The sequence below is a fragment of the Clarias gariepinus genome, chromosome 23, assembly GCF_024256425.1.
Source record: "Clarias gariepinus isolate MV-2021 ecotype Netherlands chromosome 23, CGAR_prim_01v2, whole genome shotgun sequence".
Lineage (NCBI taxonomy): Eukaryota > Metazoa > Chordata > Actinopteri > Siluriformes > Clariidae > Clarias > Clarias gariepinus.
This window is the reverse complement of record NC_071122.1, coordinates 9,027,126-9,052,337: the sequence shown is the minus strand read 5'-3', so window position 1 is coordinate 9,052,337 and position 25,212 is coordinate 9,027,126. Positions and strand designations below refer to the sequence as shown.

The 25,212-nt window shown below is 39.4% G+C and overlaps 1 protein-coding gene across 3 annotated transcripts in view; it reads right to left on the bottom strand.

Moving 5' to 3' along the window:
* arhgef3 (Rho guanine nucleotide exchange factor (GEF) 3) overlaps positions 1 to 25,212 on the bottom strand; it is a 78,089-nt gene that overhangs the window by 6,875 nt on the left and 46,002 nt on the right. For 2 of the 3 annotated variants that reach the window (XM_053484170.1, XM_053484172.1), the window contains 5 exons: positions 6,434 to 6,541; positions 4,999 to 5,169; positions 3,425 to 3,487; positions 2,910 to 3,006; positions 2,697 to 2,773 (listed from right to left, as the gene is read on the bottom strand). In XM_053484170.1, the coding sequence (XP_053340145.1) occupies positions 2,697 to 2,773; positions 2,910 to 3,006; positions 3,425 to 3,487; positions 4,999 to 5,169; positions 6,434 to 6,541 (516 nt within the window). Of the gene's footprint in view, positions 1 to 2,696; positions 2,774 to 2,909; positions 3,007 to 3,424; positions 3,488 to 4,998; positions 5,170 to 6,433; positions 6,542 to 13,012; positions 13,366 to 25,212 lie in introns of those variants that run through there. The other variant, XM_053484171.1, reaches the window with a different exon arrangement.

Sequence of the window (25,212 nt, the reverse complement as noted above, 5' to 3'; positions counted from 1 at the left end):
AAACTTAATCATCAAGCAATCCAAATTTTAGCAATGAAAGCCATTAACCCTAAACGGCATTATCTAATAAACTGCTCTATGTTGCATGGTCCATGGACTGGATTTGCATATGAAACCCTGATAGGCTCTTATATTTTATGATGTAATAACAGTGTTTCAAATAAACTTAGAGAATGAGCACAAGGAAGAAAGTAGTTAATGGGTTTCTTAAGAGTGTCGAGACTAGAAACGAAGATTTAAAGGAACATGAGGAAGACCAAGCCCAGTAGGTGGCGGTAATCCATCATAGTGGATGCCAACTGCTGGTACACACCAAGAAGACAAGACAATTAGCACCTTTAAAATCTGAAACAATATCTAAATAAAGAAGTACTGTGTAGTACTTTGTGTGATTTCAGAAGCATGCCCTAAGGATGGACTCAAACATACCAGATAATATGGATGGCAATCACCAGGGACCATAAGTTACGATGATATCAAGATGGGTGATAATAGGTGCCAATTAATACGAAATAATTCAGAATATTGCAGTTCTGTACGTACCGCGATTTCTCACAATTCAAAACAAACCTCTGCAAATAATTTACTCGCCACCTGTAGGATTAGAGAGGAACTGCAACATCTTATCACCTCAAATGCAAACGTCTAAAAATGTCAAATTAGTTTGTAAAAAATTATTTTGAATCATTGTGACAATACATGAAAAGGATCACGATACATGAATGAACCTTACATCTCTACCAGATAATGTATTGCATGCAAGATTAGATTTTTGATCACAACTGCAACAAAACGCTTTTACAAGGCATTTCTTTAAAGTAATGTGTTTGAGCTTTGGCTCGTTCCCTTTTTAATTGTTTATTGTCTTGCAAACTGGTCCAGAAAATGTCCCACGTAGGACAGGTTATACATAAATAAATTTTATACATAAATAAATATTCAACAATCACTCACTGTTAATATCCTTATATCCTGATCCTGATATCCTAGGAACAACCCATGCATTAAACCAGCCTCTTTGTTTTAGACCAAAAGCAAGACAAACTAATATTTTTTTTGGCTACTTATCTCGTTTCATTTCCTAATGGAGCAATTGGAGAACAGTCAAATAAACCAGCTAGACACAGCAGGTCTGTCTAGCATCATGTTCGAAAACTGAACGTAAAAAAGGCGCTTGTTGCTCAACAGCTTAAAAACAAAAAAAAAGTCCAATATGTTTTCCTTTAGTACACATAAATGCAAACAGACCTGAGGCTTTGAATAGCAACATTGGACGGAGCTGTCGAGTGAGATTAATAAAGCGGAGCTCTGAAAGCAGTAACCCCCTCACCACCCCCTCACCCCCCAGCTCTCATCCTTTCAACCCCACACACTGTTCGCTATCAAAAAGTTTTTAGGTCGCCGGTTAAAAGGACATCGGAGATTGTGATGCTTGGACGACCTGGATGATATGTAAACTCTGCGAATCACGTTTCACCGGAGTACTGACGTAGGGTCAAAAGTGCTCTCTGGATCTGCTGTGGTTTTAAGACAGAGCTAACGCACAAAGCTGACTGTATAACTCATGAGAGCATTCCGAGTTCTTCATGATGGCGTGATAAGCCTGAATAAATAAGCATCTCTGAGTGCTAAGAAACCACCACACTTTTGTCCTCCCATACACTTGTTATTTGGAGTGCTTCAAGTTGCTACTCCTCCAGCCGAAAGCCAAGCCAAGAAACACGATGTTACTGGCCGTACCAAGATGAAATACAGTCAGGTTCTGATATCAGGGTAGTAAATGGCCAGTATCTGATCTAGCCTGTGTGCTTGGGTGTAAATAATGCCATTATTAGCTCACATAAGTCAAAGAGAGTTGCAAGTTGTTATTTATACATATCTACATCTAGTCACACTAGACATGCAAGACATGATTTAAGTGATTTTGAATGTGTCGTGGTTGTTAGTGCCAGACAGGCTGGTCTGAGCTGATCTATGTTCCAAAAAAAAAAGTGCTGATCTACTGGGATTTTCATGATCAGGAATCCCTCTAGGATTTACATAGAATGGTTGGAAAACGAGAAAATATTCTGTGAGTGGCATTTCTCTAACAAAAAATGCCTTGTTGGTGCAAGGGATCATCATAGAAGAATGGCCAGACTGGTTCGAGCTGATAGAAAGGCAACAAAATAATGTCTTGTTATAAATGTTGTATCTTGAAGAGCATCTCTGACTGCACAACACAACAGCCTTGAAGCAGATGGGCTACAGGAGCACAAGACCATACCAGGTGCCAACTGATGCCACGGGAAACCAAGGCTACAAGTCACATCAGCTCAGCAAAATTTTTTTTAAATGTTGCCTGGACTGCTGAGTCTCGATTTCTGCTGCGACATTCGGATCAGAATTTGGCGTGAACATGAAAGCATGGATCCATGCTGCCTTGTAAGTGTTACCAAAGTGTACATAATGGACTGGCTGGTGGTAAATTAAGTCACGACCTGCTCTGACCATTTTTACGACATGCATATATTTTAAATACTCATTTCACATAACTGTCATGGCTCCCTTTATTTGACATAACTGTCGTGGAAACAGTGTGTACAGAGTTCCTGCTCCCTTTCCTTCTTAATACTTTGCTCATAAACACTGGTGTTACAGCCAAGTGGGTCAGAAGAAAAGAACACAAACCACACAACTCTACTTGTACAACTTACCCAGTTGACTAAAATGTGTCCCACGTGGTCTGTAGAGCCATCAGGTTTCCTGGCTTCTCGCAGTCGACTCAGCAGATCTACACGGCCAGACAGGAAGAGCAAAATGATGTCCAGCTTAGTGCTAAGCCTTGACTAAAATGTGAAGGGTGTACAAAAATAACAACACACCCTAAGCTATGACAGTTATATTAGGTAAAAAATCTTAAATCTTACCTTCGTGCATTGGGATGAGAGAATCCAGGGTGCCGAATATCTGATTGAGCTCGTGTTCCGTCATAATGCAGAGCTTCAGCATGGGGTCGTGGTAAGCCTGCGATTACATCACATAATCATTAGCCAGCGTCCACTTGGAAAAGCACTTTCGAGCTGTCTTTGGAGCAGGGGCAGAATTATGAAACATGACCCAGAAAAAGGGTCATCGTGTACTTAAGATAAACATCAAGCGACATTAAGGGAAAGTGCGAGCCCCAAATGTGACCCGAAAAAGATGTGATGAAATGTACAAGAAAATCCGCTCCGTCTTTATAGACTAGTATATTAGAGGTGTAAGTGCTCTTGTGTGCTTGCTCAAATCTCATTCTTCCCCCTCAACCCCCCTGTGAAGAGTGTGCCTCTGTGAGCTGAGGAGTAACCGGAGCCGAGGTTCCCACAGAGGGGGTTTAACTCGGTGTTTATACGGTGCATGAAGTGAGGAGGAAAAGGCCACTAATTGGAAAAGCAGAGCTAACCTTTTTGGCCAGCTTGAGGTCTTCAATCAGGTCCTGCTCTCCTTGAGTCAGCTCAAAAATGGCCTAAAGGAGAAAAAAGAACGAGAGGTAAGCTGGGTAATGGTTTTCAGAACTAAAAATAAAGCGTAGAAAGTTTGCAAATGATTTAAGTAGCACTTTCGATAATGTTGATGTATATACAGTACATAGTGCATTAAAAAGGAATATTTTTACAAGTCTTTCGTGTTTTAATTTTGATGATTACAGCTTACAGCTCAAGAAAAACCAAAGCACAGTATCTTAAAATAGAATATTTCATCAAATTCACAAATTCGAGTAAATTGCTATTAATAGGTTTATCTCTCAGTTCAATGTACGGAACCACAATCACAGGGAAGACTGCTGACTAGACAGGTTGTCTGACAGGACGATCATCGACACCCTCCACAAGATGGTTGAGTCACAGAAGGTCATCCCTGAAAGAGCTGGCAGCTTTCAGAGGAAAGTTGACTGGAAGGGAAAAGCGTGGTAGGAAAAGGCGGCAGCACTTAGTACCAGCCCACAGTGCAACAACTACCACGATATTACTGCGTTTGATTGGCCAGCCAACTCGCTTGAACTGAAACCCATGGAGAATTTATGAGGTTGATTGTCAAAAGGGAAGATGGGAAACACCTGACTCAACACAATACAGATGAGCTGGGCGCCGCTATTAAAGCAACCGTGTCATTTCGGTATCATAAATTATTGAACTTTTTATTGATCTTAGAAAGTAATCAAAAAATTTTAAGATCCTGGCTTTTGATTTTCATGAGCCGTAAGCCATAATCATTAATATAAAAAAAATAAATAAAAAAAAGGCTTAAAATATTTTAATGAATCAAAAATCTGTTTCACTTTTTGAATAAAAAAAAAGGCAGCACAGAAGTCGTATAATTATACGATTAATAAGAAAATAAGAAAATATATCACAATTTATGACTGCTTTATATATTTCTATATACAAAGTGTGGGAAGAAACCCCACAGGACCCTCTCGACCTTTGAAACACACAATATTTCCCCCTGCAGACAGCTGCTCCCTGTTATCCACACCGCATCCCTGAGACTTTGAAGTTTGTGCGGACACAGAAAAAGGAAGAGACTTGATCTGGAATGAAATTGGGGGGACGTGAAGAGGGAGAGGGGAGGCGGAGTGGGGGTGACACGAACAGGCCTCCCATGTTTCAACCAGGACTAATTTTTACTACCAAAATAACAGAGGCTACCGCAGTTTCAACTGCATGTGTGGAAAAGTTCAAGGAACACAAGGGAGCAATGAGGAGACGTTTCTGAAAGCTCGATGTCCTCCCCCACACACTTCAACAACTGCTCGGTTTCAGCCTGCCGTGTGTTTTCCACGTGAACTTGCAGGGTATAATTTGTACAGGGGATTAGCGAACTGGAACTCTGTTGTGTCAGTGGTGGCCTCCAGGGTCTACCGTGGGGTTTGTGCAGTTCTGCTTTGTCTGCGTTTTATATCTGATTACATTTAAAAACCAGCACGTCTAATAGTTATAAGGAAACGGCTATTTTGAACAAATACAGCTGTCTTACCTCCTGCCTTTTTATCTCTTTAGAGGACAGCATCTGTCCTAGTCCTACATCAAAGGTCTCACTCCACAGCTTGCTGTCTCTGCGCTTAGTGTTGGCCGCTGGTGCCTGTCTGCTCCATGGACGAGGAGGCATAATCTCGGTCCTGCTTTCACTTCGGAAGCTGATGGAGCGCTGCAAGGGCAGGTTGAATGAAAAGAGAGAAAGAGAGATCTAAAAATGTGGAATTACACATGGGTTTCGCTTCACTTTATCTACCTTTCGGTTAATATATCAACAGGGATTAGTGTTACAACATCCAATGTACAACAGAAGAACATGGCCTGATGTTTTGCAAAATTCCAGATGGATTCTTTGCTTTTAGCAGCTTGGGTAACTCAGTAAGTTTAGTCCAAGCCAGTACAGACTGCGAACAAAAACACAAATCTGCACAAAAAAAAAAAAAAAAAAAACACCAACACAGCTCTCTCTCTCAAAAAAAAAGACAGATAGCACGGAGATCAAGGCTGAATGTTTTTTTTCTAGTTGATAAACAGACTGCCGCATCAAGCACCATAACAACTATTGCAATCAAGGAATAAATGCCTCTCTGTGATTTGGTTCGAATTTAACTTTCCTTGCCAGTCTGCTACAAACGTCTATCAAAACACAGTGGCCGCTTCCTCCGTCCTCACAGAACAATGGCACGAGTGAGGAGCTGGCGGGAGCCAGACGGAGCGCAAACACGGGAAAACCCGTGATGAATCGTCGGCCTGTTCTCAGCGCTCTGGTCACGCCGAGACTCTCTCCACATCCAGACGGGCTAAACCAACCTTGGGCCTGTCTCATTTCCTGTCCCGGGCACTGGGCCTAGACTTCCCACTTCTGTCGTCTCTTTCTCCCTCACCTCTCAGAGCCAGATGGGCCGTGGCATGCCTAGCTTCCCCACAGCCCCTACTCAATCACACTGCAACAGCTGCTACCATGAGACTGGCTCGAGGGCTTAAAGCATAGCTCAGCTACAGAAACTTAAAAAATGAGCCAGACGCTTTGATTGATAAAAAAAACAACAACACAATTTTAATTTGCAATAATAATAATAACAATAAAAACCAAACGAGTAGACGAACAGTCCTGGTGTCGTACTTGAGTAGAAAAAGCATATCTGCTCACAATTATTATTAATTATGTAAAGATTTACCAATAATACTAGTGAAGACCAACATTGCAAATGTAGTCTTTGGCCTGAGACACTAGGCAAGGGCAAATTTGGACCATCTTGAGCTCGGGTCACTGTCTGGCTTAAACGGTCTTCCTTTAATAAAGCCACACCCCGCAAAGAATGGCCGAGCTGAAGGGAAAATCTGGGACATAATCTAACTTTGAGCAACTCTTAACGTATTATGTCATCCTGTAGTGTACTTGTAGTGCGTGCACTATGCATAAACACATGCAGTACCTGCAGCGTCTGTCCGATACGTTTCAGCGGAGCAGCCTTCACCGGCGGGATGAGGTTAGCCAGCGATGTGACCCGACTCAGAGGCTTCGCTCGCTTGTTGCTAGGCTCCTGCAAACACACATAGCAATATAGTAAGAAAATAAAATGTCACCACACACTCTTTCTCTTTCAAACACACCCGGTGCTACATGGAGACCACTGACTGTACCGAATTTTTTATGCTCAAAGATATGAGATGTTAATTAGCCCAAATAGTGTCCGAGATAAACGACTGGTGATTTTGGTGCAGGAAGCTGAAGAGATTCCAGACACATCACGCCAATCAGAAATCACTGCTCAATGTGGCAGGCATCTCTGTTTCATCGCTGATTTTGAGACACAGTAAGCACAGAACCACAATCTTCGCATTATTTTCATTAATCACATCATTTCATATTACTCTCAGTGCTCAGAATGTGTTAACTGATTCATCTTCTAGCATTAAAATCACAGGTTTCACATTAATGCACTCGTTATCTTGTTATATTATGAGTAATTTATGCCCAAATCCCCTAAACTGACCTCACTTACTCATTCACAAACACTCACGTACGCACTCGCTTGCACTCACTCGCCTTACACTCGCACACGCTCGCTCACTCACAAAAACATGTCTCTACATTAACGCCTCAGTGCCTAACTTTTACTCTTTCTCATAGCAACAAAATCACCCTTGGTGACAAAACTATTTATAGAAATTGCTTTGTTATACTGTGCAATATTACTGCAGCTCTTAGATCAGAAGAATCGTATCTGCATGTCCGCAAGTCTTCAATCAACATTTAAAAGCATGTTCAACTCTTATAGAGCAGATCACAGATATCAGTTACAACAGACCCTCATGACTGATTTTTGTATATATACATATATATTTCTAATGACGTTTGCAAGCAATATATAAAAAATAATAATAATAAAGAGCTCTGATTTGGAGCGTGTGCAATATCATTATGCAGGGCTTTTGAAATGCGACATGACATCCAGTTCTTATATACATTTATAGCATTTGGCAGAATTTCTTACTCTGGGCGACTTACTTGATTTATTTCATTTATTATAAACTAAGCAGCTGAAGGTTAAGAGCCTGGCTCAAGGATCCAGCAAGGGCAGCGTTGTTGCTGGGATTTGAATTCATGACCTCACAATCGTTTGCTGGACGACTTGCTAAATCACAAACCCATTCAAAAAAACCAGTGCAGCAAAATAAACTGAACTGAAAGCTTCAATCAGCAGCTCATTACTAAAAGTTTGGCAACACGATGACGTAAAACTGAAACGCAGATAAACCGTGTCGCAATATATTGAGCCAGCATGAATCACTATATCTTGTTAACACTTTAATTAGAGCACTTACTCAATTTAATCAACCTTTTTTGTGGTCGATTTAATTAGTTGAATCACTGATTGAGTTTTGGATTCAGGTAAACAAATAAATATACATCAAAAGATTGAAAAATGACAAATTCCTTGGAAATATACCAGCTTTAGCAGAAAATGGAAACTGTTCGCATCTTCTACACATGAGAAAATACATATGAATCAAAATGATCAGATGTGCATGTACATGCATCTTAGCGAAACAGTCAACCCAACAGAATGAAGATGAGCCTCAACACGGATATCCGCCCGACACGAGATGCAAATCACGCTACCTTTAACACGCAGCCAACATGACTCCGTACATAGTATTCAGAAGATTAATCGTCGATGTACACACACACACAAACACAGGTCCAGTCGTAACTCGCGTCGAGCACTAAATCCTGACCGGGTTGTTTGCTTTAGCCTCAGTCTTTACACACAACTGCTATCTTTGTTTTCTTATATGCAACTGATTAATGAACATCATGTAACATGGAAAGGTCTGTTATGATGCAAGCAGCGATAGACAGTAAATCTCTGAGCATCACCTTATAGACCTCCATGCTTACAGGGTGAAGGTCAACGCTGGGATCCTCATCATCGTCCTAATGTAACAGGAGACTCGATTATTGGTATCTGGTGATTCCCATCCTGAGTAATTATCAAGAGGATGTTTGTCAATACTCGTTTAGAACTTCAAAGGTTATTAAATAAACCTAAAGTAATGACAAATTACATAAATTCCTGTCCATCTTCACATAATCTGTAATAAGTTACCACATTTTGCAGTTAGATAATTACTCAGGATGGGAATCACCAGATATTACATAAATTCACCAGGAATTTATGTAATTTGTTATTACTTTAGGTTTCTTTAATAACCTTTGAAGTTCTAAACGAGTATTGACAAACATCCTCTTGATAATTATTTCTGCCATTGTTTTCCTTATTGTGCCAAAATAATAACCACTATCTGGTTTCTCGAAATCATATAGTGTAGAGATTTTAAGCATGTGTGCAGTAAAAGAACAAGCAAACAGATTTCAATTTAGAAAAAATGCTTCATAAAGTTTGATTTGATTTCATATTATGTGCATTTTCCATGGAACCACTTCAACTTTGACACAAAAACAGATGTTTAGCATTCACATTTCCTATAAATTTCCACTAATTTCAACAAAATGAGCTCATTTGATCATTTAAAAAGGGCATGTTTGCAAGAAGATGTAGCTCAATCTGTGTTTTCCACTTATCTGAAACGTCCCATCCTTTTTCCTGTCTGACTCACTCTTTCAATGGGGTGACACAGGGAGTGCTCAGATACCAACAAGAGTCCTGAAATAGAACACGATGCGTAGACTGTACTTAGGATACCCCATTGTTAAGCAATTCATCTGAGTGATTAAGTGTCACCCCACACACACACACACACACACACCCACCCACCCACGCACCAGATAATCTTTCCAGATAAGCTTGCTTTTCATCAGAATTTAAATCGGTGACAAAGCTTACAGTACATGAGATTACATTAATTACACTTGAAATTATTTCCACAAACACACTTGGCCTTTCAATCTCCTGCTTACATTAAAAGGTCCCAAATCTTCTATTACTTTAACAAGATAATGCATTTTTTCATTCCTCAAACTTTCTTTGTTTCACTCAGAATGCACTGTTTATTGTCTACGTAAATAAGCTACTGATGAGCCAAACCTTCCCAGAGATTAGCAGAGCTGAGCAACGAGCTGGCAGGGGGTATCTTCTACAAGAGGGCATAAATCCTGTACTTGAGTAAAAGCAGAGATTCCCTACAGCAAATATTATTAGGTAAAAGTCCTCCATTTAGCTGTCAAACTGAGTAAAAGTACACAAGTACTCACCTTATTTACTTTTGTAAGTATCTACAGGGCTTCTTAAAGCTCACAGAAATCTTTTAAATTAAAATAGCGATTTATTCTGTATACAGGGGGCCTGAAGACCATTCTAGGAGACTTAGGGCATGAAGCAGGGTACACCCTGAATAGAGTGCCAATCCATCTTTGTATTTGTGTTTGTTGCACACACAAACAAACACAAATACAAAACGCGCAACTTGGAAACACCAATGGACCTAATCTGCATGTCTTTGCACTGTAGGAGGAGTCTGGGACCCACCAAGCACGGGGAGAACATGCAAACACCATGCAGACCCGGGGCGGGACTCGAACCCTTGACCGTGGAGGTGCGAGGCCACAGCACTAACCACTACGCCACCCTGCCACTAAGTTAAGCACAAATACGTACAAGCGGTAGAGTTACCGCTAACTATTAAAAAAATGACAGCGCTTGAGTGACTTCAAAACTCACTTTGCAGTTTGTCTCTTGTAGCAATCGCTACTGTTGCTAACATGTTGCTATAGACACGCAACAGAGGCTAAAATTTAATAAAGTCTTTATACAACTTATCTATGATCGGATAACATAAATGAAGGCTCAGCCATGCTGACGTTTCGCCGTGCTCCGAGTCACACACGCTAGCGTGAATGTAGTAAATAGTAGTCTTGAAGTTAGGAAGAAACCTGCACCACACTCTAGGTTCCTGGTAAATTTAACAGTTCGGCACGATGCCACAACCACAAAAAACGAGGGAAAAGGACACAACCAACCACGACGATTATACTCTTACGAGCGCACAGTAACTCTTCCACAGCAAGACACTTGTGGAATGCTGCCTTGACCTGAGTTTTAATGCCCACCATAAAACTCCCCAAAAACCAAAGGAACTCCTCGTATTAACGCACGTGTGGTCAAACCGGACTTGTGTCCTGAGGAGTATTCGCCTAATGCCTCCACATTAAAAAACAAGGAAAAAAAAAACAAAACCTTCATCAAGTCAAACAAAGCAGGAGTTTGGCGCACGAATGGGGTTTAAAAGCATTTTGTATGGTTACATGGATCACAGACGCGCTACCATGTGTTTTTTCAGAAGAGGTTTGGTCTGGCAACGATGGTCTTAACATGAAAGCTTGATGACTTTTTTTTCTGCTGAAAGAGGCAGTTCAGTTCTGTGTGGGAACAGATGAATCATAGCAGCAGCTGGGTGGAACCAAACCTGCTATTAGCCAGTAACTGGGAATAAACTTTAATTTTCACACATATTTTCAAGAGATGAAAATATATCAACAGCTGACGACGAGGAAAGTACAATTTAGAGCAAACACGTCAACGTGTTTAAGTGAATGATGAATAGGTGAAGCAGTTTCCACTGCTGAGTAATGAGGAAGTCTGTTTATTCACAAGTTTCAGTCAGGGCTATATCGAGTTCTGCGGCTTCCCTTGCGATATGTGAATAGATCCGATTCTGCAAGGTCTGATAAACACCTGGGGAAACTGAACACACGAACAGCTAGTTGCTCAGTCATCACCCAGTGGAGGCTGATCTGCCATTGTGGTACGCAACAAAGCCGGGTACAGAGCGCCGCACTATGACTCAACATATTTTTGCATCTGTCCCAGGTGCATTCTTAATCACCACTTACACCACAGTGAGGTCTGTTTCATAAATCTGATTGGATGGAGACTTGCAGAGATCTTAAGTTGTGCAATAGCTGATTATGGTGACGTTTTCTGCGAGGAGAAGTTTATTCAGCATTTAAGGAAGGAGTCTCCAGTGTCGGTTCTTTGTAAGAGCTAGATGGAAAGCGACAACTTTTCCAAGCATGTCAGGCTCTGCGGTTTCTCAGTAATTTGAGAAGCAGTATTATTTTGTCTTGTAAGCTTGAAGGCAAAGAAACAAAGGTTATAGCAGAATGAACATGTAAATAACTCGAAGTCATTTCTGTTTATCAGTTTTATAAATAGATTTTCTTAAAATACAAAGACTTCATGTCCCTTCATAAGTAGAATCTGTATAAATTTTGAGATACACAAGTAGCTGACATTAGAACATTTTGTAGTTGAACAAGGCCAGGGTATATATAATGGAAGGGTCCTTTTTTTTTAGTTTTTTAATTAATGATGAAAATCTGATCTCTTTGCTGCTATATCAGATACACGCACGGCCCTGTTAACATAAACCCTGTGTTCATATCTTTCATCAGAAGGATCAATTCATCAAATGACCTTTTCACTCATTCAGCTGTTGTTCAAGCCTTTAAACTAAATGATGACCCTGTGGGCTGTGAAATCAATGTTACTGCAAGACACACACACACACACACACACACACACACACACACAGAGCGCTTGACTTTGAAAAGTTTACAACCCATTCTTTGGTGGCAGGCCGGCTCTTTAGTGTAAAATGATCCACTGATCAGAGGGTCCCCCTGTGAAGGCCTCCGTCGGCGCACTCTGAAGTGATCCAACGACAAACTCACATGTTCAAACAGACGTGAGAAAGCTGGGACTGCCCTGTTCACCAGCCCTATTCATCTACAAACACATCCACACACAGTAGCGCACACACATGCACGCACGCGCTCCTGAGTCAGAGCTTAATTTGAATGCATGGCTTTGTTTCTTGTGTCATATCCTTCGACCAGTCTTTGGTTTATGAAAGCCCTTATCACACCGGGTGATATCTCTAACCTAATCTGCTGACTGATCAATAATCAGTCAATCCGTCAATCCATCGTCAATCAATCACTCAGCTGTACATGGCGCAGGCTGAGCATGTCAGATGATCAGGTTATGACAAACCTTCCAGGTCAGTATGTGGCTTTGAAACAGCTCTGACCTAAGGATGGCCTCTCAACTCCAGCTCACTGTAAAACCTCAATCCCACATGAAAAAAAACAAACATCTGCAACAGACTGAGCTCACCCAAGCTCTTTTAAGCGGAACAGGCAGAAATAATTCCTGATGTCATGTCGATGTTAGACTAAATCTGATGCATAACAAACTTAACAAAACAATGCATCAAATCTAAGCACCAAATCTTATAACTCAACATAATTATTTCCCAAAACGCTGATCAGGCATAAAATCAGACATATATACAGATATCAGACGCATGGGTTTAAAGAGCTTATGTGTATTAATCTTTCTCAGGTATGAACGCATTTATGCAATTACGTGCACAATCATAGAGCACGCATGACCATGCACGATGCAAACCAAAAACAAACTAAATGCATGCAAACAAATCCTTAGAAGTCAATTGATAAATCGCGTGCATTTCGATTTCACCCCCACCTCGGCTTCTTTGCTCGCGCTGCTCACGGTCTGCACCTCGAGCGAGCAGTTCGTTCTCTTCACCACCAGGTAAAACGGGTAATCCTTGGCCACCATGCTGTTGCTCTCGGTTTCCGCGCCACACGGAGCGGCGGCTGGTTGAGGATGAGGATGATGAGGAGGATAATCGCAAGCCGACCTTCCAGCCACTGTGCCTGCCAGATCTACGCACGAGCGCTCCTGTGCACACACACCAGCCACGAGAGCATCCCTCGCGCATACGCGCTGCTGTTGCTGCTGCCGCGCCGCAACCGCTCGCGACTGCAATAGTGACTGCCGGGAGTGAGAGCGCGAGAGCTGTGGCGCGTGCGCGTCAGATTGGAGCGCGACAGAGAGAGCGCGCGCGCGAGAGCAGTTAAAAACTCCTCCTAGTGGGTGCGCGAGCGCGCTGTTGCCACTTATTCTCTCTCTCTCTCTCTCTCTCTCCCCCTTCTCTTTCTTTGTGTGTGTGTGTGTGTGTGTAAAAGAAGCCTTCAAATAAATATGATTTCATTATGATAGATATCTGTGTAGCCAAAATGAATCATCTAAAAAATGAATATGAGTCAATATGAGTAAAAATGTGTCTAACAAACTAGAAGAAAGCTATATAAGAACTACACGGAGGACGATTTAACACCTCAAAATAAAGTATTTGCAGACTGTTGACAGGGTGGGACGTGGATCGTCATGCAAGATCACGAAACACTTGTATAGCAGTCCTCTGCGCTTAATCCAAAGTTTAGGCTTCAGCTCTTCAATAAGTATCTCTATCTCTACTGTAACATGCACTGTTGCTTTTTGAACCTTTTTCCTAATAATATTACAATACTGGCCCGTGAGAATCCAAGAAAACTGTAAGCATTGATTATTTTTCCAACTGATGATTGTCTTCTGAACCTTTTCTTGGTCTGCGATTGAAGATGTTTCTGTTTCATACTCTGCCATTTACTAAATCCATGTCTCGTTACCAATAAGGATTCTCTTTTAGAAACGTTCACCTTCCTAAGAGCATCAGTTCAAATTTTGTTTGCAGATATCCAAACACTTTCCACGAAACTGCATACAGTACAAGTCTTCGATAAGAAACGACTCCAGGTACGCCCACAGACCACAAAAAAACTAAATCACTGCACGCTAATCTTTTTTTATGCAAACCTTTTCATTGCAACTTATATTTAGCTCATTTATACATCTGGGTATTTGAGGGTTAGGGGTGTGGCTCAAGAGGGCAACAGTGGCGGCTTGGTGGTCCCAGTGCCCATGACCACTGAGTTACCACTGCCCAGAGAACACTCATCTCAAACAGATCAGCTTCTAAATTTCTGTACTTTGAATGCAGAGTTTGCTTTAAGCACTACTTAATTATGCTGAATGTTCTCAATGGTTAAACATCAACAAAAGTAGTTCGTACTAGGTGGTGCTGTGGCCTTATTAGGTTTCCTTAATCCAGCATCCAGTGTCAGTCAGTGTGATGTCAAACGGTTAAAACACTCAGTCAAAATGACCAAATATAAACAGTAGCCCAGATGTTCCACATGTAGCTGTAACTGTTTGCCACACACATGTAGCTGTAGTGTCCTGATTGTACTATATTAGCTTTTGTTTTTAGCAGAAACGATTCAACCCACCATTTCAATTTCCACTGTTAAACCGACACAGACTGTTTGGACTAGAGCATACACACATCTTCCGGCTGCAGAGTCTAATAACTTCAGTGTGTGCAAGATGAAGAGACAGAAGGAGGGAAAAGAAATAAAACTGGTTTAATTCATTTATTTAACGTTTTGCATTTTCTACCCCCTAAGAACTATGTGTTCGCTGCCCTGGGGCAAAACTCAACTCTGTGTCAGTCGGGGTGCTTTTTTACAATTTGTTAATTGTTTGGAGAGATTGAAACAATCTCTTTCCCCAGATACACTCATTTATAGGAGCTCCTGCTCCAGTTGCCAGGAGCAGGAAATCGGTCAGAGTTTTAAGAGCCTTTGTTCTGGCTCAAGGTTCCTGCCATTGTGCAGCCATCAGGCGTGGGGAAGTGTGCAGTACTTGGCCAGGAGTGTGTATGAGGACGTCAGGCCGTTGTCTGGTACCCATAGGCAGCATGATGAGTATTAACAGCCAGCTCTGACCAGCTTTGGACCTAACATGATGACAAAAGAGAATTATGGACCACCAGGAAATTTGCAGATTCTCGGGCTGTGATACGTACTGGTATTTAATCTGAAACAGCTTCTACGTTTATTTAAAAAAAAAAAAAAAAAAAGCATATATGATTCATAATTACCTTGCTGCATTCCTTGCTTTGGCTTTTAGTAAAAATACTCCATTATGGGCAAACTTAACCACACTGACAAAAATCCCCTCAACAGGAATTGCTGAACTTGTTACTTTGCTGATTTCCATTACAGAGGGAAAAAAAAGCTGCATAGTGGTTATATCCTGTGGTCGAGGTTTGGGTTCCATACAGAACCTCGCATTTCTGTTGCGTCACCTTTCACTTTCCAGTCAGACGTACAGCTGAGCTGTATATGTGTGTGTGTGTGTGTGTGTGTGTGTGTGTGTGTGTGTGTGTGTGTTTGTGGCTAAGTGGAAATTGAGCAACAGTATCTAAAATTACATGACGTTGCTGTAGAGTTGTCATTGTAACAAACCTTGTTTATGCTTCTTTAGAAGTGCAAAGAAACGAACTTGCCGGAAGCATGGTGTATTAAAAGTTCAATGAGGGTCTGGGTTATTTACTTGCTTTTCCTCTCATCTTCTTTGCAAAGTCCCTTTTCTAATTCATGTATAGTACATATAAAGTCAAGTACAGTATATTAAAAAACAAAGAAAGAGGTACACAAATACATGTGCATCTTCTCAGGCTTTGTGCGATAATTGGAAAAATATTAAGATAATTGTACTTTATAAGTGGTAGTTTTTGGTCTGCTGTCAGAATTTATTCTGAAACAAATGAAGAAAAAGATGTACACAATCTAAAGACAGCATAACATAATACACTAAAAGTACACTTTAAAATGTATTAACATATACTGTATTATTGACGTCATTAGCTGATTTAACCCCATGATCAGACTTACTTAATATTATATCCGGTCTTTGAAACACAAAAATGAAACCAAGCTGAACAATCATAAATTCAAAGCCTGAATCTTCTCTTTGACCAAAGTCAGGTTTGTTTTCTAGTGACTTGAGTATTGCTAACCTTGAGCTTCCTCATGTGGAAGCGGTTCTGTTTTTAATAGCAGTGTTGTAATGGAAGTGGTCACTGGTTTAATTAATGACATTCCTTTGCTCCTGAACGTAAAACCTTGTGGTTTGTCTGCTCTTCTAAATAAACTATATGTTATATGCATGAACCAATAGTGAAAGTTGGGTAAAAAGAAAATAAATAAATAAAATGAAATACCAACATACAAAATTATACTTGGCTGAAAATGATGAGTTTAATGTGATTAAAACTTATTTGTTTAAATAAGTAGATAACTATTTGAACTGAGTTACATAAGGGTCTGGTGTAAATATAACATACGTTTCAGATCTCCAATGGAGAACTGTGGGCTCAGTAGGTGAATGTGGGTCCGCAATAGGAAATTAAAATCAACTTAGCAGTGATGCAAGCTGGTGTCAATTTGATCTAGGAAGGGTTTTCCACTGCACCGGACTAATAGTCAAAGTGCTTGCTTCGTGATCTGGTCAAATCGAAATGCTCCAGTGGTTAGAGCACAGTGTGTGTGTGTGTGGTGCGTGTACCGGAGGCAGAAAAAGGTCCGTGTAGAGGGGGGTTCAATTGGAAAAAAACAAATCCTTAAGGACATTAATTAGAGGCACAGCATGCATGGAAGTTACATTTAAGTCCGTGTGATCAAGTTACATTCTGGCTTTGTGCGTGGAGGAGTAATGTGGGGATATGCCCCATATGTGGGCTATATACACAAACAAGGCCCGAAACCTCAAACTTTTATTACATGCTTCATTACTTCAACTGGATAAAGGTCAAATTCTGACCTTTTTGGAAAACATGGGTTAATGTTATTTATGCCTCTGTATACAGCCGGTGTAAAATGTTATACCAAAAAAAGCATTTAAAAAAAAATCTACTTCTTATGTAGTATCTAGTTTGGGTTTAAAATCGATCTCTTCAAACACAGAACTGTCAGATGAAATACTCCATTCCTCCCTAACAATCATTAAAACCCCTAGATTTATAGTCATTCCTAATAGATTTAAATGTGTTTCTGCTTTCCTGTAATGGAAGTATAATGGAATGTTTTATCCCTAAAGGCTTACTTACTTTTAATTTGGTGATAATCATCTAACTATGGAAGAAACTCCTACTGGTAAAGTGGCAGTTCAGATGTTAATAAGCAAATACTTAAGAGCCTTTCATAGGATAATTACCACAGTGATTAATATGTTTCTACTGGCAACATGTTTTTAGCTCTAACTGATGCAGTGAGTAGCTTAATTTCTTAAACAACCATGACAGAAGGCGTATCACACTGTCGTAAAAAAAAAAAAAAAAAGTTTGGAAAGGTTAAAATATTGTTCTGCATCAAGGAGATTGCTTAACTACTAGTTAAGAGCTGTCCAACACATTCATCAAAACCGTTAAGGACAGGATTGGGACTAAACAGCCGTGAGAAAACCACTTGTTAGTGAGACTAATCAGAAATAAAGACTTCAGTTTGCTAGGGAGCATAAACAATGGACTTGAGATGGAAAAATATCATGTGGTCTGAGGAGATCAGATCGACCCTATTCCAGAGTGATACAGTAGGTGACATGCATCCTGACACAGGATAAGAAGGGAAGCCCATGAAGTGATACGCCCCTCATGCATAGTGGCCACTTTACAAGCCTCTGTAGGCAGTGTTATGGTGTGGTGTCGCTTCAGTCGGTCAGGTCTAGGCCCAGCAAACTTTATGTGGCAATAAAATGTCCTGAATGACCACATCTTTCACTATAGGAATCCTTTTCTCACATAAACTGGCCAATGATAAAGTTGATTAGTTAGATATGATGAAGTTAGATATTACTAATCATTCTTAAGCATAGGTCAGATGGTCTTGTTAAGGGAAGTAAAATATTCCTTATAGAGGCTCTCCTTTTTCGTCTGATTAAAGAAGGCCCTGTTTGAGAAGGTATTTATAGTTTGAGTCCACATGTTCTCTTAGTGAGATGATCACTAATACAAGGTTCTTTTGACTGTTTAGCTTTATTCTATGATGAAACATTTCTATTCTGATCGCATTAGTCTCTTCCAGCATGACTCCGCCCCATCCACCGGACATGAAGGTTTACTGAACAATTCAACACAGGTAAACACATCTAACAGCTACACGTTAGAAAGATATTCCCAACTGAAGTCTCAAGTATCTCCAGTTCCAGAGCTATGTACGCCCGTAGTGTTCCCAGCCACTTTCTGTTCATATTTCCTTTAATTTGTCACACGGTGGTTGACTGATCATGGAACCCTACTGGGAGAAACATCCCTAAGGAAGAGGTGTGCTTGACTTACATGGCAAGCAACATAAACAATTCAAAGAGGTTGGCATCTGCTTTGTGTCTAAAGAAACCCGTAGAGTGCTTGGATTGCTTTCTAATAATAGTCTGCCTCAAAGCCTGGGTGGTCTATGATGTTTGATTTCTAGTCGAAACTGGCCTATTAAAAGTCTAATCACTAAAACAGCCAGTGTCCAATGCATGCCACTATAAAATATTCCATTTCTGAAATTTTGTTTTTCACCTCTGTTTAGACTTTCTTAATACATTTTAAATGAAATGTATTAATAATTTTAATGAAGCATGACAAACTCAGCAAACTTGGCAAGATACCACACAAACAGAGACTACCAGTTTCTTGTAATTGTGATGCACTGAGAAAGAAAGGTTGGTTTGCTAAGAGTCTTTTCTTATTTATTTTCCAGAGCGTAAATCGTAGGTGGACTGTCGATTCAATCTGATAAATTTTAGCGCACTTTGAGTTTTGAGTCGATTCAATAGCAATAATGTTTGTTGTCTGATTGGCCTCGAGCAGCTATAGTTCTACTAGAATACTAGAAATATTAACAGATATATACTGTAACAATATGAACATTTAAATGTTGTACATGTTCTATTGCACCAACAGCCCATGAAATCCTATAAGATAGAATATAAATATTTTGCAAAAAGCTAGTATATTTTCAAGGAATTTGTTAACTTCAGACCATTTAATGTATGTAAAAAAAATGGTAAAAGCCTAAATTCTCATTATAAAAATGTTCTTTTTTAGAATTAAAAACTGACCAACAAAAGATTGATTACATTCTGCCTAAAATACACAACGCTAGCAGTAAAACACCAACTCTATTTCGTGTCATGCCATTTCATGACTTTGTCTCTCCAATAGTCTGTCGTGTTTTATACCTCACCTAATCTTATTCCTAACTGCAATCATGCAACAGAGTTGTGCTTTATTGCACACGGTTACACATACAAATCAACTGACTCTGCATAGACTGTGACAAGAACAACAACGCAATTGCAGTACAGGAGCTTGTCCACATGTCCACATGTCCACATTCTTGTGACTCATTTTTATTTCCCGGAGCTCACTGTTTAACGTTATTTTCTCAATAACAATAACACAATTTTCCTAAAGCCATAGAGACAGATGTACACTCCTACAGAGTTCAGTGTGCTTTACATCATAGCAAGGATTTATTACTTACTGGTTTTCCAGTAAAGACTGGTTTAAATAAGACGTCCCAACTTTTGTTTGGACACTAATAAATGACCACATGGTCCAGGAGGAAGTGACTTCAATCGCAACAAAGACAAGAACATTGAAGTGAGGTTGTTTAAGGTATTAAACGTTGAAAAGCCATCCCCAGCGGCTCTCAAGTGGTTCCCATAAGCTCTTCATGTCTCATTCAGATGACCTCTGAACTTCCTTTATTTACATAAATGCACCACTTAAACTATTTACCTCATATACAGGGTCCGTATGATTCAAAAGCTTATTACATACCATGTCTGACAGATCTTAAGTTAGACACTGATGTAGATAACTTTGATGTGGACATAAGAGCGAGTCAGAGACCCTCGGGGGTACGCTCAGACCCACAGGGACGAGTGTGTGTTAATTTGTCCCGTTCTGACAGCACCTGCGGCGTTAACCTTCTCGGACAGGCAGGATCAAGACCTTTCCTTGAACGTCTATGTAGATGAATTCAACGATCCTGATGTTTTATTAGGTCTCATAATAGAAAGTTCATTATCTGCCTCTAACCTTTGAAGCTTGTTCTAATAACCCGGTTATCATTATATGGATGAATAAGTTTTTTTAAAGGCTCAAAGGGATGTAATTACAGCCAGCTGCGCAGACCAGCTGAAAACAATAGGTTACATAAAGATAACTTATCAAAACACCATGGATATTATGATGCACTGATGAATGATACAATTTCAGTATCAGCGTATAATCTGAAACCCTTGTCCTTTATTTTGCACAATCAGTGCCTATAAAACATGATCAGAAACTGGAGAAAACCTAAAACATAAATGCAAGACAAGTACAGTGCTGTAGAAGTGGTCAGAACGTGTTTACCACAAGTGGGACTTGTATGGACGATGCAACAAATATTTCTGCAGAAGAAGCTGCAAGACCCGGCGCACATGGACGATGCGTTCCTCCAAAGAATTACTGAATATTAAAATATCAGTCAGGTAGACAAACAAAGAGATTGAGGGTCACCTGAAGAACCTCATTTGGAAAACTACAGAAAACAGCAGGTGCAATGGTTATAATAAAGGATTTGTTTTAAATAGGAATCAGGATTTGAAAACGAAATGCATCGGTTTAAGGAAACTATTGATTTGATAAGGCTTTTTCTAAGGAGGTGTATATTTCACAATTAAAAAAAAAAAAAAAAGAGTCTCCAGTGTTAGAACTCTGTAACTACACTGAGACAGAGGTTTTTTTTTTTTATTCTCTTGAAACTGGCTTTATGAAAGAATAAAAAACTTTTTATAACTGTATGTGATGATAGCACCTTACAAACATTGCCTCATACTAAATATTACTGTAAATTTACAAATTATTAATAATATTATTTTTAAAGTTAGTTTTAAGTTTTAGGAAATTGTTATGGTAGATTAAAAGAAAGAAAAAAATAAAGCGAGTTAAAATTAAAATAAAAAGACTATAGCTAGCTGTACCATTGAAAAAGTACAAAATACATTATACAATTTTTTTTAAACTTAAATAATTAATCAAACTTTTAACAAGCAGAAAATGATATTTTTCACTGTTAAATTCCCAGTGCATAAGCTTGAATTAAAAAAATGCTACACCCAAGTATAACCAGGAAATGGGGTTATCAGTTATTTAGTTGCCATGACAACAAAAACTCCATTAACATATGTTGTGAATGTTTAAAAAATTATTTAGGGATTTTTTTGAGCAATAATTAATATCCGTGCAATTAATAAATTTACTAATTAATTAATAAATTAATATATGCATCTCATATAATCTGATGTTGAAGAATTAGTTGTAATAGCGGCGGTAGCTTTAAAAAAAAAGAACAACAACAAAACAGCAGAAGCTCAAGCAAGAGCACTCCCACTGTGTAAGAGAAAAGGGGGTATAAGAGAGAAGTGGCACTTGACCTTCACTTTGTTTGATCTTAAAAGAAGTAGCGATCTGTTATAACCTGCTGGAGCTAGCCGCGGTTAAAACATGGCCTGATGACGCCAGCCATACATTTTCTTTAAAAGAATGAAAAAACAGCAAAACATACTTTTGATGTATCAAAAAAAAGAAGCTTGTGGGCTTCAAACCTGTGACGTAGAGCAATCCTGATCATTACTCGCTTACAGCTTTTACTGGACTTGGTAATAATAAAATCACTCCTATTAAAAAAGGCATGGTGCATTAAACAACCAAGAAGTAGAATAAAGAATCTTATAAAGAATTAATATGAATAGAAGATTCAATTATATGCAAAATGATAAAAGTTTTACTGCATTTTACTATTGAGTAATAAAAATTAAACAATCCTATACAGGAAATGTTAAAGACATAATCATACAATATCAAAAACATTATAATGTAATCTTAATTTTGATGACTCGTCCTGTACTAGTCTTTTGTTCATCCAATTAAACGCTCTCTACAGATGTCCCTCCCACTGGGGTGTGTGTGTTTCTCTACAGTAGCAGCTAGTTAACGGCAAAAAAATGGCCTGTTTTGTTGCTGTGCATCTCCCTGCACATTCGGACAAAAAAGGTTTGCAAGTTGGAGCTTTTTACCAACTTAGGGCTGGAATGAAGATGCTTTGGCAGACAGATACTGAGCAGAAGAAAGCAATAGTCTGGGGACCACGCGGCTCCAAAATCACCGTCATCTATTATGAAGTGGACAGGCGTGGGTTAAATAAGGTGCTGAAAAATCCTCCACAGGTGCCAAAAATATCTATAAATAAATAAAAACCTTTGGTAAAACGTTTCTGTATTAACAAGCTCTCTAATCTACTATCAGGTTTTTACAAAAAGTAAACATATGGACTGGAATCACAGTTCTTGAGCCACTTTATGGGGTATTTTATTGTTGTCCAGCTGGTCACGCAGGAAGAGTTTGGGATCAATATCCTTTAAAAATGTTTCTGAGGTTCTTTTCAAAGGCCATCGTGAAATGTCAGCAGTCTGGTCAAATTTGGGTCAGCAGGACTGAGTTGTGTCACGTCGCTTGCTCTTATCTCGTACCTCTCACCTCTACGGCATCTTGTTGTTCTACTGGATGAACACTTGTCTAGCTAAGAGATGGAGTGTTTGACACTGAGAGGCCTGCTTCTATAGGCATGCATACATCATCCGGCTTTTAGCCAGATATTAATTCCAACAAGCGTTGGACACTGTGGAAGACAGAGTGAATTTAGACAAGACTATTTATACGAGAGCGTAAAATTTATTATCTGCATTAGCTGGGCTTGACATGATATAAAAAGGGGAATAAAAGGGAGGAGATAAAAGACTCTTAGTGATATCTGGAAGTACCCTGGACATAATAACTCTCAGGCTCAGTGTATACTATAGTAAATTGAATACTTTAGAAGTTTTAATAAAGATTTATATTAGAAATACGCTGCAGAATAAATTGTGGCAAGTGGGTATTAGGCATTTTGGTATTAAGTTTGTGAAGCACAATGAGACGGTGTGAAAAAATTCCTGCAACAAGTTGAGTACTTAACATTCTCAGTAATGTGGATTTTAGTGTTGCACTATTTGCTTACAAATCTTACAGCATCGTATTTAATGGAATCGAAGATGCATTTAGTGTTGTTGAAACACCAAAAAACAAATGCCTCTTAAAAAGATTTTTCTTAAGCCGGAAGTTTGTATTGCAAAACACATTTTCCCATAGGAAATAATGTAAATGCAGATAATCCGCTCTAGCCACCCAAAAGTATTACCAATATTAACAATTTCCAACACTACAAATATAAAAACAATCAAAACACTTGGAAAAGACATGCAAATTAAGTAAAAGATTAAATCAATACACACTTAACCTTAATAATTACATGAACATTATTTCTCATGGCTTCGAGATAACAAAGTGGCGGATCGTTCTGCCGGTGCACTCGGGCCGCAATACACCTGTGCATCCAGGCCAAGCGATTTGACTTCAAAATAAAAGCTGTCGAGCTCAGTGATTTTGCTCGCCTCTGCCACAGACAATTGTGTTGCATATGAAAGCATGGGAAATTGGAAGTGTGGCGTAAGAGCGTGTGAAGATGACTAATTGTGCGAGTCACACTGCGTGAGCGCTGCCAGCTTTGGCTATTCCGACATGTTATTTTCAAGGGAACTTTTAGCTTGTTCAAACTGAACAAAGCCATCGGCTAACTAACATTAGCTCCTTGCCAAGCTTCAATAAAGAAACAGCGAATGAAAGTTCAGTGAGGTCGTTAACAATAATAAGCCTTGCTTGATTTGCTTCAAGATAGAGGACTTCCCGTTTCCTTAACAACAAGACGGGCTGCGCTTAAAAAGTTTAATCAAGTGCTGTTTTTAAATATAAAATTGTTAGTGTTGACACAGTGCTCTGGTAGAAAACACGAATAAAAATATTCATAACTTTTGGGATGGTTCCAGTGACTCTGCTTCCTCACAACATGCTGTCGTTGATTGTTTTCCTTTAACAGCACGTGTTCTATTCCTTTCATGATGCATCATATGAGCTCCTAAGGATCTTGTTTTATTTTATTTTATTTTATTTTATTGCGTTGACTACTGCTTAAAGGTCTCACTCCGTTCCAAAGCTATTTTATAGATTACTGAGTATGGAAAAAATGTCATCCTTGCTCAAGGGTGCTTTCATTTAAAGGAAACACTAGAAAAAATATCTAAACATATTTTAAATGATGTGCTGCACTTAAATAGTGACTCAATTGAAAATAAACGGCAGGGATTATATTAGAGCATGATTTATTGGTCTGCTCTGTGTCTCGCGATGGCAGCGTCTGCATTTCTTGGCTGATACTGAAGATGAGTGTGTGTGTGTGCACAGCGTCATTTAGGAGAAGACACAAGAACACAGATTACAATGGATGCATAGCAAAAGAGTTAGCTCTGCGGCACTGATGTCAGTAATCGTCAGAAGTGTTAGTCAGGTAGGAATAATAATAATAAAAAAAAAAAAAACTCAGACACATGCACACCTTCTGGCAGGGCTCCTGGTGTTTAGATTGCAGTCTGCTTCCCCCGGGGGGTGTGATGAGTAACGTGGTGAAACCCTCTCACTATTGCACGCTAGGTCAAGGAACGCACTGAAAGACACGCTGCAAGCTGATGATTTCAAAGCCGGCCTTTTCCACTCTGCACTCAGACTACAAGTTTTACGATTGACCTGAACATGACTGAGTGGAATAAATCTAACGTAAGATCCTGACAAATGAAGCGAGCTCTGTGTGAAATACAGACCAGTCACAACATGTTGTTTTTAAACCTTAAACAACAAAATTTCATTTTGCTTTCTATTCGTCACACATATAACCTGAAATCAACTTAAAGCAAGTCTTTAATGCCAATTGTTTAAATAATATATTAAAACTAAATACGTGATAATATTGCAGCATGTTTTTTTTTTTATAACATATTTCTGATAAGGTACCGACCACCTTCTTTTGAAT